General features: G+C 36.4%; 2 protein-coding genes across 4 annotated transcripts in view; both read right to left on the reverse strand.

Moving 5' to 3' along the window:
• The window catches only part of LOC114652763 (uncharacterized), a 363,527-nt gene that overhangs the window by 87,877 nt on the left and 257,303 nt on the right, over positions 1-18,347 (reverse strand). The window lies entirely within an intron of this gene.
• Positions 1-18,347, reverse strand: part of LOC114651772 (uncharacterized) — a 53,354-nt gene that overhangs the window by 32,984 nt on the left and 2,023 nt on the right. Inside the window, exons 2-5 of the mRNA XM_028801734.2 lie at positions 11,439-11,678; positions 10,713-10,880; positions 7,907-8,016; positions 4,306-4,344 (exon numbers count right to left, since the gene is read on the reverse strand). Coding sequence (XP_028657567.2) covers positions 4,306-4,344; positions 7,907-8,016; positions 10,713-10,880; positions 11,439-11,678 — 557 coding nt within the window. The remainder of the gene's footprint in view (positions 1-4,305; positions 4,345-7,906; positions 8,017-10,712; positions 10,881-11,438; positions 11,679-18,347) is intronic.

Raw genomic sequence — 18,347 nt, forward strand, 5'->3', positions numbered from 1 at the left:
AAATGACTTAATTAAGGTAGAAATCCAATTAAGAGAAGAAATGAGTTGGGCCACAGGGGGTTCCCAGCAATGAACTCAAGAACCACTTTAGGGTCTTGTTCAGAAAGCGGAATCCACTTGAGATGGCCTTCCCCTCGCCCAAACACTAACCTTAAGGTCAATAAAATAGGTCCCTGATGTTAAGTCACTATTTTAGGGCTAAAATGATAACAGAAATGTGAAACCTACTTATATACCTAATCTTAATTATTGTGAAACAACTAAGTGGCATCCGTGTGAAACAACCAAGTGGCATCCACTTTCTGAACAAGAGCCCCACTTTATAGCACACTTGTTAGGCAGGCTTACTACAGGAGTGTTCAGCTTTGATTCTGGAAGACTGCAGTGGCTACAGATTTTTCTTCCTAAAACTTTCTCAACCAGTAACCAATTTCTGTTAATTGACTTCTTTCACATTCATTTTAATTGCTTTCTTTTTAAGATTTGTTCCTCTGAATTGCTTCATGTTTCCTTAATCTGCGTCCAAACAGAAATGAAATGTGAAGTGAGACAACAGATGACCAGCTAAGCTGGGAACTCCAACTCCAACCAATTTCACTGGAACTGTTTTTGTTTTTAATTAGAAGAAAGTGATTATTGTTGTTAATTAAACCAGTTATTTAATTCAATGACCTTTTGGTATTCTCATTCTAATGAAGATCTACTGAGAACTTCCCCTTTCTTTATTTTCAGATATTGTACGATGGACACATGCTAGTTGGTCATGAATTGGCTCCTTTTGTATCTCATTATTATTTGGCTGACAATTAAGGAAAAATGAAGCAACTATGAGTTTTGAGTCTTAAAAGCTAAGACAATTAAAATTAAGGCAAAAAAGTTAATTAGCACCAAAAAACTGTTCACTAATTATTAAAAGGTTTAGAATGAAATTCTGTAGCCATTGCAGCCCTATGGGATCAAAATTGGATTTTCATAGTTCCAAAATGGGACACAACCCATTATTAAAGTGAAATTAGTAGATGTAGAGTTTGGAGCTTTATGTCCATTGTAAAAACGTATAATAAATCAAACAGCTGGAGGTGGGGTCCATAGAGTTTTGAGTGCATTTATTAAAAACAGGACATCTGGTCACCCTAGTGCAGGTGCGGCAAACTCCAGTCCTGGAGTGCTGCAGGTTTTCATTCTAACCCTTTTCCTAATCAGTGACCAGTTTTCACTGCTAATTAACTTATTTTTCCCTTCATTTTAATAGCCCTGTTTTTAAGGATTCAGTGCTCTGAATTAATTGTTTTCTTCATTAAATGACAGCCAAACAGAAATCAAATGTGAAACAAGTCAACAGTTGACTAGCTAAATTGTGGCTTCAATCTCCAACTATTTTCACTCTAACCAGTTTCTTAATGAGAAGCCAATTCTTGCTATTAATTAAACTCTTTATTTAATTATATGGCTTGTTGCTGCTCTCATTCTGACACAGCAGACATTTCTATAACTGTTGATTTTCTGTTTTCTAAGAACATTGTCAAAATGTTTTGGGGACCTGAAAGATCAACCTTACGGAGACCTTCACCTTTCTTTATTTTCAGATATTGTGTGATGGGCACGGGTGAGCTTGTCATGTGGCACCTTGTTTTGTGTCTCATTATTGTTTGGCGGCTAATTAAAGAAAAAGTAACAACTAAGGGGCCTGAATCAAGTTAATTAAAATGAAGGCAAAAGAAGTTAATTAGCAGCAAAAACTAATGAAGAAGATAGTTAGAATGAAAACCTGCAGCCACTGCGACACTCCAGGACTGGTGTTTGCCACCCATGTGCTAGTGTTAGGTGATTCTAGTTTGCAGTTTGCTATATCAATGTTACTGTTGTTATGATTTGAATACAAGATGAAAGAAAAAGAAGCATGAACTTTCAAAATCAAATACAGTGGTTAGGTTGACTGTATATTTAGAAGTAATTATTAAAATCAATATCAAAACATCACAAACGTGCCAATGGAATTAAATAAGCAGTTAACAAAAACAAAGCTAATCCAAAGATGGACCTAAGAGAAAATTTTTGAATGAAATAATAAATACTCCACCCTCTACCAAAAGGAAAACAACTTAAACTTTAACACATTTTTGCAATCAAATAAGTCCAATTAAAATTGTTTTTTAATTAAACAACCAAAAGGGAGATTCTCACAAAACCAAAAAGCTTCAAATAAAAAAAAATTAGAAAAAAAAGATAAAATATAAAAAAGCAAAACGAAAAAATTAAGAGGACACGCCAGGCCAACAACATGCAAATGGCTCAATGTCCCAGTGATCAGACAGGAACTTAAAAAATGTGTGTATATATATATATATATATATATATATATATATATATATATATATATATATATATATATATACACAGTATACTGTATATATATATATATATATATATATATATATATATATATATATATACTGTATATGCTAAGGATTGTGTATGTCTGCCATGTGATTACTACTGAATCACTGGGACTTAAACCTTGATCTTGGTCTTATTTGAAAGCTTATATTGCGATACGTGGTGATGAAGCAAAAAATGTAGCTAGCATCAACTTCCGCAAAGTTATTGGGGTGTGCATCTTTGCAGCATAAGGAAACTGACAGAGAATGTGATATGGCAGAAAGAAAAAAAGCAGCAGCAAAATTTACTGAGTGTGAGGTAAATTACAGAAGTCAATTACGTGATTGAAAGAAGAAGAGTGACAGCTCTGGCCTCTGCCATGCTATTGGGGTTTGTGTCTTTCTTATGGCAAACTGCAAAGGCACAATGATCGAGATGTTGACATGGCTGCTGAGGGCGGAGCAAACTGTAGAAGTCATTTATGTAATAGGAAGAAGAAGAATGACAGTATTAGCATCCACTACCTGTCAAGTACATGTGGGGTGGCAACGTCGATCTTGAGAGGACCAGAGCTCTGCATGTTTTCTAGTACTTACATAAAGTTACTGGTAGCTGCTTTACTATCAGCATATCTGCAGAACTAGGAAGCCCTATCTTCTCGGCCACATATTTAAAGGAAAAATAAGAAAGCAATTAAACAATAATAAGTCAATACAAGACCAGGAAAAAAGTATTAAACAAAAGCATAAATAAAAAATAAATTATTAAATTCCAAAAAATGAAACAAAATACAAGTTGGGGTAGAGCTCCAGTAAAGTCTTGATAGCCATAGGTTTAGCTACTGCGTATCAAGTAATACTATTGAAAAATAATCAAGTTACATGTTATTTGTACAGGGTGGCACAGGGAAATGGGAAATTCTGGAACTAGGTGTTGGTGACCCTGGGGTGTTGGCAGTTGTTTGGGAGCAATGCAACCTCGTTTAGAACCCCTTGTCATTAGTTAGAATGGAGCAGTGGAGTGGTGTGCAACAAGCATTCGCTGTGAAAGCCTTTTATAAGAATGGTGATAGTGTGACTGCTGCGCAAAGGGAATTTCAGCGTCATTACCAGTTAGGACATCATGATCGTGTTCCGTCTGCTCATGTGATTTCAACATGGGTGTATAATTTTGAAATAATGGGTTCTTAAAAAAGGAGTTCCCAGGTGGAGCCACTTTGCATACTGCTGGAAAATCGATGGCAACTATTTGACGATTGTTTGGAAGGCGCATCATTTCACTCAACAGTGACATTCCATGGTCTCCGAGATCCCCAGATTTTTTTCTGGTGGGACATCTTAAAAGCCAAGTGTACCACACATGCCCTGCAACCATTGCTGAACTAAATAGGAGGATTGAAGAGGAAATCACTGGCATTCTTCTTGACATGTTACGTCAAGCAATGCAGAATTTCCACAACAGGCTGTCAGAATGTATATGGAGAAATGGACAACACTTTCATGATGTTTTCTTCAAAACATAAAATGAATATTGAATGAATACTGATTACCATCATTAATTGCATATCCTGTACAATACATTTCATCATTAAATATATTTTGTAATGTGTTTATTCGTGCATTGAACGTCAATTGAAAATTTTCCATTTCCCTGCACCACCCTGTACAATAGCTTCAACCATTTTGAATGTCAGTACTATAGTGCCAATGTAATGTAAAAGCTAGAGAAGGAATCTCATTATGATCCAGGACATTTTGAAAGAAACCGTTAGATGATTCACTATCTTACGAACCCATTTGCTCAGAGAAGGACAAATGTAAATTCTGCTACATTAATAATGAAACATATCTTTATTGTAATTAAGCTAATCACAATCAGATGATAACATGCTAGTGACAGTAAGCAAAACCAAATTAAAACACTTACAACATCTGGTATCATTTCTGCATTTCCCATCAGATGGTCCTGGTAGAGGTGAGGATTAGTGAAACAGAGGGAAACAAAAAAAACATAACATCAACTTCAGTATCAAAGATAGTGGCAAGTCATAAATAGTCTTTCTGTTTATTTTTTCTATTTTATTACAAATCACTTATTTTATAAAAATGTACAATAATATTTGTAAAACTGTATTTTTATTGTTATTGCCAATGAAATTTACTACAAAGCACACACAATGCTTGAACATTGAATTTACAAGTAATGTATGGGGCTATCACTGTTCACTATTCTATGGCCAGGATGTCACCAGCTGCAAAAAAAGTTCCCTGTACCGCTATTGTCCCACATGATTTGAATGAAAGGAAGAACAGGCAGACTACAAGCTACAGTAAGATGGAGGGCTTTAAATTGTCTTTGCCAACTGTCACTATGCAATTTGCAGTCCCTAAGTTATAAACTGGGTAAGCTAAGAGCACTTACACAACATCTTGACAAATACTGTGAAACCTCTCTTATGTTCTTTATTGAATCCTGGGTTAGGTATGCAACCAGAGGATAATAGTACTGAAATTGATATATTTGTCTGAGAAACGGCAAGACAGGTGCCGGTGTCGGTCTATATATGAAAGTTGACACATCTTTTCTTGGAAATATTAAACATTGCACAGTGATGTGGCAGCCCAAAATGAAACAACACAAAACCTAGAAAACAAATCACCCTGTCAATTCAAATGTTTTATGACCTGTTTGGGGATGCTTTTCAATATCACTGAATGAAACAGTAATCCTGTTTTGCATCAAAGATAATTATGCACGAGAAAGCTATACCATCTCTTGAAGCCAAAGCATAATGAGTCATTTAGGCAAACAAAGTTACTGTTTTGTGATTACCAAGTCAAATTGTTGAAGAAAAGTGGCAATTCATGTATAAAATCCTCTAATATTCAGAGCTAAAGTAATCTGACATTGAGAAATGACCAAGAAACAAATAGCAGCAGTGGAAGGGAGAATAATCAATTACAACATCAAAATATTATTGACTATTCAACAGGAAATAATATTTTTCCACATTGAAATTAGATATTGATTAACTCAGTCTATGAAATAAATGTGAAAGTAAGTACACCGTTTTAAAATTAAAACAACTAAAAAAGGATGTACTGTACATACTTTTTCACATTTGACCTAAGGGATGGAGCCATATATTTTCAGATACTGTATGATGGACACAGGTTGCTGGTCATGTGCTGGCTCATTTTGTATCTTAATATTGTTTGGATCCTAATTAAGAAAAAAAATAATAATTAAGGGGACTGAGTCTTACAAAAATAGCAAATCAATTAAAATTAAGGAAAAGAAGTTAATTAGCAGCAAAAACTGATCACAAATTTAGACAAGGGTTAGAAAGAAAACCTGCAGCCACTGCAGCCCAGGCTCAGAGTTGGGAACCCCTGCCATATTCCACGGACCAGACACTTAACTTTTACATCAGAACATATTATTTTTAAAAAATTAAACAAATTGCTTCTTTTATAAATAGTGGAAGACCACCATTGTTTTTCGCTAAGTCTATACAGACATGGGAGTTTGCTAATAGTGCCTGTCCTTTGTGAGATTATAAAAAATACTTTGTGGTATCTTGTGGGAGGTGGTACAAAAATGTTGGTTTTGGCACTACGGTGTCCCTCTTTATTTGCAAAGCAAGAGGTGTGATTACATTAATGAAATTAAGTCAAGTCCATTGTGTGTGGGCATGGGATTCTGCTATGGATGTGTCTTGTCATTTATCACATTTTTCATTTTCATAAGTAGAATATGAAGGTGCAGATCAGGATTGGGGACTATCTAGTTTGGGAACCTAAGATTTACATCTGTCCTGTTTGCTGAAGATGTTGTCTTCTTAGTTTCATCAGACTGATCTCAAGTTCACATTGGAGTGATTAATCCGCGTCTTGCGATTAGACACACGTGTAAAATAGTTTATTCATGTCATTTTTGAACCAATAAACATGCAAATTGTGAGATTCAGCTATTCAGAGGAGAAGAGAAGGACAGGGAGAGGGGCAGTATTTTCCCCAGAACATGAGAGGGCAGCCGTCCTGGGTTGCATGGGGGCCATGGAGCCAGGACACTCAACCCTGTGGAGGAACGTGGCCACCGCCAGAGGGCACCTGGACAGTTCCAGAACAGTGGTCAACAGCACTTCCTCCACAACAGTAAGTTCTGGCAGAAGAGGAGCTGAACCCGTATGCAGCACTTCCGCTGCCGGATGTTAATCAAGAAGCTCTTGGAGCACTTCTGGGTGCAGTATAAAGGAAGCCGCCGCACTCCACTCAAGGCTAGAGTCGGAAGGGAGAAGACGGGAGCCTGAGTCAGAAGGAGGAGGTGGACAAAGAGGAGTTGGAAAAGAAAAGAGAGAGAAAAGGGACTGAGAACAGTATTGTGGCTAATTGTGCACTGTGGGTTTGTGTCACTTACAATAAAGTGTGTGCATATTCGGGACATTTGGTGTCTGTCTGTCTGTGGCCAGGCTGGTATATCACTATATATATATATATATATATATATATATATATATATATATATATATATATATATATATATATACTCTGTATATATAAAATCCTAAGCTTAAAAGTGCAATGGTGATGTTTTTATGTCACATTTTTTGTCATGCTTTAAATCGGGCTTATTTTAAAACCTACATAAATATGTTTGGTATCATTCTTTTCAGAATTTATTGAACTTTAATGTGATGTTGTTAGATTTTCAGATTCTTATTCCGTTTTTAAATTATAAAGTAAAAAATATCAAGAACTCACGTCTCACAAGATGGGACTTTGTGCCAAAAGATTTAACCATGCCTGGGGCCAGAAATAAAAGACAAAGAGTAGGACAGCTGCTGTACAGGCTTTTCGGCTTTTAAATGTTCGAAGCACCGCACTAGATGCAGATCACACGGCACAGCAGCAGCAACAAGCCAGCAGCTGATCGAGCAAAGAGGAGGTAAAAAAAAAACTGTTTCCTATTATATCACCGTTTAAGAGGGGGTTTTGGAGGAGCGACCTCGTCTCCTTGGGATGTGTTCAGCCCTCTCTCCACAATGCCAGCAGCAGTGATGCAAAATGGCTGGCGAGTGAAGCAAGCAGAGGAGAACTACCTAGTATATATAAATATATATAGTGGCATGTGGCTGGGGGTGGTACCCAGCCGGGACGCCCAGGAGGACCAGAGGAGGGCTTACACCTCCTCCAGACCACGAGGGGGCGACTGCCCTGGTGGCTTTGGGGACCATGGGAACTGAGCTTGGAAGTGTGCATTTGTATATAGAATATTGTAAATAAATGTGTGTTGTGGTGCTTAAAACAATGTCTGCCTGTCTGTGTCCAGTTCCACAATATATATACCGGTATATATATATGTATATATACACATATACAGTACATAAATATACATATTTACATTCATTTATATATAGGGATTTTTAAGAAAGAGAAAGCTACAGTATTCTTAATTCAGCATCTCTTCCATACGAAACATATAAGGTGCTTTTGGAAGGAAAACTTTTTATAGTTAGATAGCATACCTGTGTTAATGGAAGGATGCCTTCATTGTTTTTGATATATTCCTGATATTCTTCATCAGTGTCTGCAGTCATAAGCAGTAAGAGATTTAGAATAAAACTCTTTCCCTTTCCTGTGAAAATGAAAGGACAAGTAGTTTTCTTCTAGTAACTCTATAACTTTTACAGTTATTAACTTTCAACATGCGCATAAAGAGAACTTCAATTTTTGTAGCAGTACTAAGTAAGCTTTGGGTCAGACATATCATGCTTTAATGTTTTCTTTAAGGGTATTTATTCTAAACCACACTTCATAGAAAGGTGCCAGTTTTGGTCATGCAATAATGCCATTTCTGCAAACACTTAGTCCGCCATTCAGTGAAAGTAAGTAAGTGAATGCATTATTTCAAGTCAAAACATTCTTTTGTCAAAAAATGCTTCTTCTGATATTTTATGTACAACAACCATGATACGTCTAGTTACACCAAACCCATACATCAGGGATCCAGTGAGGTATCCAGTGAGGTATTTAGACGAGCAGCAAAGTATTTCAAATCATTGGTTACATGGTGTGTTTATAATTTAAAACATAAAGAAGAGGTATTTTTAACAATGATAATGAAGTGTATGTTTTCATCTTGCAAATAAAAATTCCAAAATCACGCGCACAATTGAGAAATAAGCATCTTGATCAACTCAGCATAATGCCACTCGTCAGACAGATTAACAAGACTGTAGGCATACGATACCAAGCAGCACAGTTGATAACTTCACTCTACTCCTGTTCTATTGTCTGTGCCCATATTTTTGGGTCCCCTCTTTAACTCAGATTCAGCACTTTACTTTGTATGCCCATTCCTGGAAAAAGGAAACTTTTGCTTTTATACTTGGATGCAAAATATCTGTATGCTTTTGCTTAAGTTCAATATGCAGTATAAAAAGTTGTGGCACTAGATAGTGCTTACGGTGTAAAGTCCATGTTTCTCCATTTTCTGTTAAGGCCAAAATGGCTTTGTGTTTAATTCCTAGGGATGATCATCCTCACTGGTTTACTAAACTTGTTGTTAAAAGCTGTTTGATTTTCCAAACATACAGTACAACATGTGCTAATATTTTATATTCTCTCCAAAAGGACTGCATCCAGGCAAACCTTTTAACACATGTGCAAAACAAACAGTATGGACAACAATTCTTACTTAACACACCTTAATAAAACGACAAGTGTCTCTGTGTATTTGTTAATCTGTGTGTCCATCTAGGGACATGTCTATGTCATATGGCATTTAGTATGGAATCTGTGAAAGCAGTGCAAATGGTTGTGATGTGCCATCTGTTGGAAGTAAAATTGCAAGGCATTTTATTACTACACTTGTTTCTGATGCACCATTTGTTGGAATGAAAAACGCAATGCATCATTACTACAAAAGTTTGTGATGTGCCATTGTTTTGTGGTGCATGTGTCCAGGACAGGCACTTTAACCTCTATGGTTCTTTTTGTATTGGTGGACAAGTTAATACTGAAATGCCTAAACTGGTAGCTTTGATTCACATGTATGTCCTGCAAAACTACCTATTCAACATTCACTCAGTACAGATAAGCTCAAATACAAAGCAAGAATATCTCAACTAAACACTGGCCAAAGCTAACTACCTCAACTTCGATAAATAGGGGCTAGAAGCCATTCCACTCACGAGGCATTCCTGCCGGGATACACTTGCGTGTCGATCCATCTTCAGATTACTTCCCTGAAAGGGCCGCACTTCAGAATACCTGAGCAAAAGCCAAGAATGGCTACTCCTGTTGGGCTTTCATATCCAGATGGTTACCTTTGAAAGGGCTACATAGTCTAACAGAAGCCAAGGGTTAATTACTACCCCTGACAGTACATTATGTAAATGGACACAGTTCGTTTTATTAACAATCACTGGTCATTGCTAAATGTCAGTAAAAAAAAGGAAAACTTTATCAAAGAAATGCTTAAACTATTTCAATCATTAATTATATTTATTTGAAGGGAAAACCAGGTGTAAATATTAGATATAAAAACAAACAACTTGAACAATTCAAATCAGGACACACAGCAAGCTTCATTTTAGGTGGCTATGGCTTTGCAAAGATGAGGCTGACTCTAAGTGCTTTAGCAAAATTCTTTACTTTTTCTTTTACTTTAGCTAAGTACTTTAGCTTTATTCTTCTTCAAAACAGGAACAGCAAGGTTATTTATTGTAGTGGGATCTACCATTCTAATATACACAGACACAGCAAACAGGCAGTATCAGAGCCAGATCAGTGGCCAAGTTATAATGTTCCCTGGATCACCCATTGGGTGGTTGGCACTTTGAGTGTGGCAATGGTCAGCTTCTAGTTGTTTGCCTCGGTGACAGACAAGCAACCTTTAACAGATGTGCCAGTCACACTTTGGCAAGTTGTGGTTCTGCGTGTTGTCTAATTGGGAGGGTCTCAAAAGAGTTCAGAAGTCTCACAGTATATTTTACATACACCCCAGAATTTTATCTACTTCCAAAATTTGACAGTCTTGGGGAACGACCTCATAAATATCAATGATCTAATGAGGTCATTTGTACTTGCCTGCCCTTTCAGTTATAGAACATTTCCCACATGAGTTCTAAGGCCATAAATTCCAAAAAAATAATAAAACCAAAGCAAAATAAAACACACAAATTAAATATTATGAGTCATATTTAGCATACTGTAAAAGCTCAGTTTTCCAACAGAATTACACTAAGAGTTCAGAATGAACTTTAAAAAATGAAAAACACATTACAACTGAATGCTACTGACTAAGACGGAAAACATCGAAAATATTACCATTTTGTGACAAAAGGCACACTTTTGTAGAGGAGTGTGATTCTTTTATAATCCGTGATATCATTTCCTCTGCATTATGAAAATCCATCACCTCGGCTATCCTTGAATGTTTCATTCTGCCAAGTTCCTTTTTCAACATGTGCAAGGTATAAAATGCAAGGTCCATTTCTACAATAAATAGAAAGTCCATGATAAATAAAATATTAAGTTGATAAATTTTTATTAATAATTTTAATTTGTACACCTGCTTTTTTGTTCTAAACATCTAAGTACTCAAGAGTACAGTACACTATTAAAGCCAAATGTGAAGAGGAATACTTCTATTACTAAAGAGGAACAGTGCCGCAACTTAAAATAACGCAAGATATTCAAAACACTTTTCATCTGCATAAAACTTTTCACATATTACTATTATTAATGCTTATTTAAAAAAAACATGTTCGTGCTATTAATAAATAAGGAAAAACAAACTGTCACTAAACTGTATTCAGATCAAAATGTAAAAATTGGTTTTAAAGAGGTTATCCACTTTTTAACATGACATTCTTTCGACTTTAATCTACCTCTCCATAAATGTAAACATAACCTATACAAAGCAACTCATATAATTTATGAAAGTTACAGAAAATAGAACATTTGTTTGTATACTGGGTTTTTCAAACTCTTGCATGCCTTCCTTTTGGAAAGATGATAAAGCAACATGAATAAGATGCATCATAGGCATACCTTGAACTTTAGGCTCTGGATAATGATGATATTTTTCTTTTATTTCTTCAATTACACAATTTCCAGCTGGCATTATTGTTTTCATTTCAGACTTCAGCTTCTGTATAATTTTAACTATATTTAATGCAGAGGACTTTTGTAAAAATTCAGCATCAATGATAATGGTCCCTGGGCGAATTTGTCTTGTAAATGCCTCAAACTGCCTCAGTACTTTTGCAAATATTTCTTCGAACTGAACATCTATATAGATAAAAAGATAAAAATGACACTACATATTTATAACTTGCATGCAGTATTACATGCTATTTTTTTTTAAAATCTTTTCTAGAGTCAGCAAAAAGCTATTACCACACATAATCTAGCAAATCCTTCTAAATTAATAATGAGTGTTCAATCATATATTTAATCATATGTATAATTAGATAGATATTTTCTCCTTTTAAACAACACTCTAGGTGATCACATTGCTTGTCTTGCTCCAAAAACTCTGGAATGCTCCTCCTCTTCAAACTAATTGTTTTAAATGTTTTCTGTACCTTGTCTGAATCCACCATGTTCAGCCTAATGAACAAGCTTATCTGGGTTGTAAACTAGAGCCAGTCCTAGAAGGGCAGAAATACCCTCACATACCTACATGCTACCTTACTAACTCACAACAGGTCCAATCCATCTAACAGAATGTCTTTGGACTGAAGGAAATAAATACGTACCATTTCTATCCACAGATCATAAAATTAATAAACAGCCAACCATTATAGATAGATAGATAGATAGATAGATAGATAGATAGATAGATAGATAGATAGATAGATAGATAGATAGATAGATACTTTATTAATCCCAATGGGAAATAACAAATGTAAGAAGTATTCTAATATTAAAAACTCTATATTCTTTCTTTCTCTCTCCATATATACTGTATATATTCAGTATGTGTGTGCATGTGGTTTGTGAAACACATTCTGTGTATGAACTGGTTAACATCAGTTATGTAACTTGGTTTATTGGGTATTTCAGATCTTTTGACACCCTTGTGCTATATTCTTTTTATTCTTTTAGCATGATGCAAAAAGAACCTGGATTTCTCTGAGCAATCAACTTCTTTGCCCATGATGACCTATCCCTCATGTTTTGCTTTTCATATCATTCTTAGTAAACCCTTTAAACAACTGTGGAGGAAACACCCATAACAACAGCTGTTTAAGAGATTGCTTGTCTTTGCACAATCTCTTAACTTGTTTGTGTTTTAATTTAAAATTTTAATTTTAATTCTATTTTTAATTTATTATATGCACTTCATGTTGTTACACTGTGGACCCTGAGCTTCACAATTCTGTATACTTGTATATGTTTGAGATGACAATAAAGTTCACTTTGACTTTGGAAGAGCCAGTATGCCTAGTGATGACTATAATGTTATGTATAAAGGCACCAAGGTCACTTTTTTTGCCAATGCTAACACTCAATTGAATAGCACCATAAGTATGTGATACATGGCATATTGGACTGCAGAATTTGTGTGAAGGTGGGGGTGTACCTTAAACATTTCAACTGAGTGTATGTGAAATAATTCCTATAACTTAATTTGAATCCTTAAAATTACAAAATATGCATAGACTTGTTTGCTTGAAAAGTGTACACCATGCAACTGGAGTGGAAATGTATTGAAAATTATGCAAGTAATGAATATTTTATATTGGCATAATTTAACTACATTTTTATTATTATATGTGAATTTAATTTTTACTATATAATAATTAAGGTCAGCATGGTAACACAGTGGTAGAGACAGGGGGTTCATTTCCACCCTGCATGAAGTTTGCATGTTCTCCTCATGTAAGTGTGGATTTCCTCCAGGAGCTCCAGTTTCCACCCATAATCCAAAGATATGCAGGTGATCTGGTGTTGTTAAACTGCCTATAGTGTGTGTGTGTGTGTGCCTGCTCCTGGATGGACTGGTGTCCTGTCCAGGGGTTGTTCCTGTCTTACATCTGGGCTTGCTTAAAGAGGCCCCAGATGCCCTGTGACCCTCCACTAGATAATCGAGTCAGAAAAATGGATGGATAGATGGACAAATCATAATTTATATGTGCACAAACACTGCCTTTCTCAACTGTGAAGATTTCTTAAAAAACAAAGTAATGAATGTAGCAAAACAATACAGTGATTACATGGATAGCCTGCTTGGTATAGACCTGCATTATTGTAATAAATAGGTAATTAGCGGTTGGGACCCTAAAATTACTGACACTTGCCGCTACTGGCTTAGTTTTCATAAACCATATGCTTGAATTGTGAAGGGTTATATAAATGTTTGAGGGTTATATAAATATTTGACTGCAGTTTGCACAGTGTGTTTTTTTGATCAACATCATTGCTTTCAGAAATAAAAAATTATTCTATACTGCAAATAATTCTTAGTAATTTTGGCCCTTTCATTTGGAGCAGATACATTAACAATGGGGAATCTGGTTCTGCTGTAGCGGTGATCTCTTTTACCTTTAAATGTAGGTATTCTGAACACTGAATAGTATTTGATAAACAGTCAATGTGCTTAAAAAAGTTAGATTTTTAAACGTAAATGTGTAAAATTAAAATGTCTTTAAAAGGATATTTTAGTCAACACACTTTTCTTCGAGTTGTTATGATCAATCCACTCATTTGAAAGTCACAGCAGCATTGGCACAAGGCAGGATCCAACCATGGATGGAGTACAAGTCTATGGCAGGGCAAATTAAAATACACCAAAATATAAAATGCGAGAATGTATAACGTTATGTAAACCACGATGTCCCAAATAAAAGCCTAAACCCAGTATGCAGCATTTTCTGAACCAAATCTAAAAGAATTTAGCTTTGATAACAAGAAGACGTCTGGTTGTTTTGGTTTGATGTTGTATACAGAACAGTTACTACACACAACAATAAAATACAATAATCACATTCCGATTTCAAATTCTAAATGGGCACTCCACCTAGAGTGACTTCTTCACTAGCTGCCAAAAGAGGCACCTCCTGCAACCTTTTAAAAAATCTGTTATGTTTAGAATATTTTCGTCGTGTTGCTTGACGAATTTCAATGTAATGCTGTTTTTGCTGAGATGGAACCTCATTTGGCAGCATGACAATCAATCACTGAATGCATCACCTGCAGCAAACCGGCAATAAAAAACCGTACTGTTAACTCCCGAGTCATTGCGCGTGTTCCAGTTTGGAGGTGCAGAAGGAGGTGTGCCACATGATTGGTTGGTTAGCATCGACTACTCCCATTGGTTAGAAGAATAAAGTCCCACCCTTGCCTCGCTGCTTTCGCTTTCAAATAATTTTGGCAGGGTTGGCGCGCAAGAAAACTGCTAAATATCAAGTGACCGCAAAAAGGAAGTGCTTCACTCAGGCTGAAACGTAACTTTCACGTTTCAAATGTGCTGAAAATGCAACTCGCGCTTTCAAAATGTGTTTTCCTCACACATGGCGTGTAAAATGCGTTTAAAATGTAACTTGCGCTTACAAAATGCGTTTTCCTTGCACACGGACGTTTGGTAATATTCTAACGCTATATGGGTCTTGCACCTAAGAAACCAATGGCAAAATGTCTACTCCGTCTTTATAATGAAGTGTCAGCACTAGCTCCCTGCTTCCCACTCTGTCTACATTATTTCAGCCTGAGTAAGCAGCATGGTGAGCGGGGACCTACTTTGGCGATCGGCACAGGTATAGCTCAGATCTGAAGACAATCATTTATTCTGCTTGGGCAGATTTAGTAAGCTTCTTTGCTTGAGGCAGCTATCCATAATCAGGTAAGGCTGTACATATAGGACATCATAAAGTAAGTGCCTAACACTCATGTAAACAATATGGTTAACAGTATCGATTGCGCAGGTGAACCAAAATAAACAAAGCAATCTCCATGATAGTAATAATCAAGGTATAGGGATACGAGCACCTGGTGTGGGTGATTGTCATATCCCGACAGGGTTTTGCTGCTGAGGGGGTGATCCCTCTAAAAAAGCAATGGTGAACAGGTACCTGCTGTGGTGATTGGCAGCGGTGCAGCATAACCATTTGGTTTGTTTATACTGAACTAGTAAGTCCATCCATCCATCCATTTTCCAACCCGCTGAATCTGAACACAAGGTCACGGGGGTCTGCTGGAGCCAATCCCAGCCAACACAGGGCACAAGGCAGGAACCAGTCCCGGGCAGGGTGCCAACCCACCGCAGAACTAGTAAGTCTCTTTGCTTAAAGTAGCTATCCACACACAGATAAGACTACAGGATGTGTGATAGGATTGCTTTTAGTAGGTCACTCAACCTCCCTAGTTATCAAATGTAACTACAAGATATTGTACCACCTGAAACAACACATCTGACATCAGCAGGTTGCATTGGTTTGTAACCAACACTCACATTGTATTCTGGTTTCTTATAATTTGGGCATATTATCAATGATACATAATTAAATGTGTAGGTCTTTCTCCTGCTGTTCTTTCACTCTATCAAACTGGCTGCAGTTAAAGATAAAAAAGGAAAGGGGGGAGGAAGTGCTGAAGTAAAGTACCTGACCACAGAGTGGTAAAGTTATGGTAAGGTTATGGGGATTTGAGGCACATTGTTAATGTCTACATAATACAGAGTATAAAAGGGGACAAGACAAAACAAAAATATAAATTATACCTAATGAAATCATGTTGCAGAAGACAGGCAAGTCATGTCTCATCAAATTTTAATTTATTTATAAAAATGATGACAACCAGGGCTGGAAAATATGCACATATATCCATTTGTTCATTTTAAATTCACAACATTAAGCACTTTGAACATGCTACATAAAATTAAATGTATTATTATTTTTGTGTTCATTTTTTTAAAAGCAACTTACGTTAGATGTCTTATTCAGTAGGTTACCCCATAAGTGAGCATTAATAGTCAATTAAAAATCCTTTGCAAAAGGTTCTGTGCAACATAAAAATTAATTCTCTTGGAACATCTGCTGCTAAAAAAATGCTCTTGTTTCATACATAAGAAGCAAACAGAAGAAAAGGTACAAACCCTTCACACTGCAAAACACTTCATAAGCTGCATTCAAGATAACTCACACATTACACTTCAATGGCACTTCTTTCCAGTGACTTAAGAGAGAGTATGGAAAGAGCCCATAACCATTTTAGTTAAGATGTGCTTATTTTCAAACCTATTTTACTTTAAAACCAGGTGTGGTCGTAATATTAATTAAAGAAAGAAACTTATCCTCTACTGGGACAAGTCTGATAAATCTCTTTTGAGTCAATAGAAAAGCTGTTTGTTGTGTCATTTACTCTTCAGTAAGTATTGAACAGGCAGCATCCTTCACAGTAGTCTGTTACAGAATGATCAGAGAACCAATGTGTAGAGGTTCATTGTATAAATTTTTGAATTTGTGTACAGTGTCAATCAATGCATACATTTTTCTCTGGTTGGTTTGTTGTTTTACACATCAGATAACTTAGGAAATAAAAGTCTATTTTGTTATACTCCTGTTCTTTTTATATCTTTAGGTTTAGCTATTATCCTTGAAATCTCTGTGTATGTGACAGTTGTCTAGTCTTAGTTGCTTAGTAGCTGATCTTAGTCATTTCCTGGTACATTTTGTAAATTATATTAACCTTCTTCTGCGGTGGGTTGGCACCCTGCCCGGGATTGGTTCCTGCCTTGTGCCCTGTGTTGGCTGGGATTGGCTCCAGCAGACCCCCGTGGCCCTGTGTTCGGATTCAGCGGGTTGGAAAATGGATGGATGGATTAACCTTCTTCTGGTACATCCCTTGTTTACTTGACCATCTCAGTAGTTTTCTAAAACCAGTTCTTAAATATTTCAATGTATACAGCAAACCAGAATACTTAACTATTGTTACCTCTAAATTATTCCCTCACACAGGATTTTGCTGAGCTGTGCTGTCTGCACATTTAAAATCTAAACTGTAGTAGAAACTGAGTCTCTTCAAAAAGGACAACTTTTCAGCAGCAGCTCCCCTGCAAGTAGAAAGTTGCATATTGATGTGCTGCAAGCTCTCTTTCAGTTTGGATCAACAGCTTCAGCTTCTCTGCATTAAAAAAATCTTAATGAGTCAGCTGGATTGCTTATAAAATGTGATTTATTTACAATTTAATGATTGGAAAAAACACCTAAAATAGGTTTTGTGAGACCCCACACATTCCCCAACTGCACTGTGTGCTTAAGAACTCTTAACTTTTTTGTTCTTTATTTCACCTTATACAATTTCTTGTATTAGGACCCCTTGGGGTCAGACATTGTACAGCACCACTGGAGCAATTATAGGTTAAGGGTTTTGCTCAAGGGCCCAGCAGAATAGGATCTCTTTTGGCAGTGATGGGGATTCGAACTGGCAACCTTCTAGATAGCAGTACAGATCCTTAGCCTCAGAGCCACCACTCCATCCTAACTTTCATCTCAAGGCAAGTCAGTGGCATGAATTTCTCCACTTAACCAGCTTCAAAGTACTAAAAGAACTTTTGTCAAATAGCTAAGCAACTGTAACTGGGTTACTTATGGTATTGCCTTGTCCTGTGCTATACTTCCAGCATGCCTCACCTAAATGTGTTTATGCATTGAGCTAGTGCTGTTGTGGAACCATCTGAAACGGCCACTTTGTCATATTTTCAGGTGAATATTCCCACACAGAGGAATCTGGCAAAGGGTGAAAATGCAACTTCATCCAAACTAAAGTTAGCAAGTGCATTTAATCAACTAGTCTATTTAATTTAGCTGGCCAATGTAATGAAACGTTTTACTTAAGCACACTCAGGAACAGCAGCAGCAACTGACAAGTCCATTTTGCAGACAATTTACCTGTTCTGTCTAAAGAAATACATTGGCTCTGACCTTTTTCCCCAATCCTAGTCAATAGCATGAATTT

The sequence above is a fragment of the Erpetoichthys calabaricus genome, chromosome 5 (assembly GCF_900747795.2).
Source record: "Erpetoichthys calabaricus chromosome 5, fErpCal1.3, whole genome shotgun sequence".
Lineage (NCBI taxonomy): Eukaryota > Metazoa > Chordata > Cladistia > Polypteriformes > Polypteridae > Erpetoichthys > Erpetoichthys calabaricus.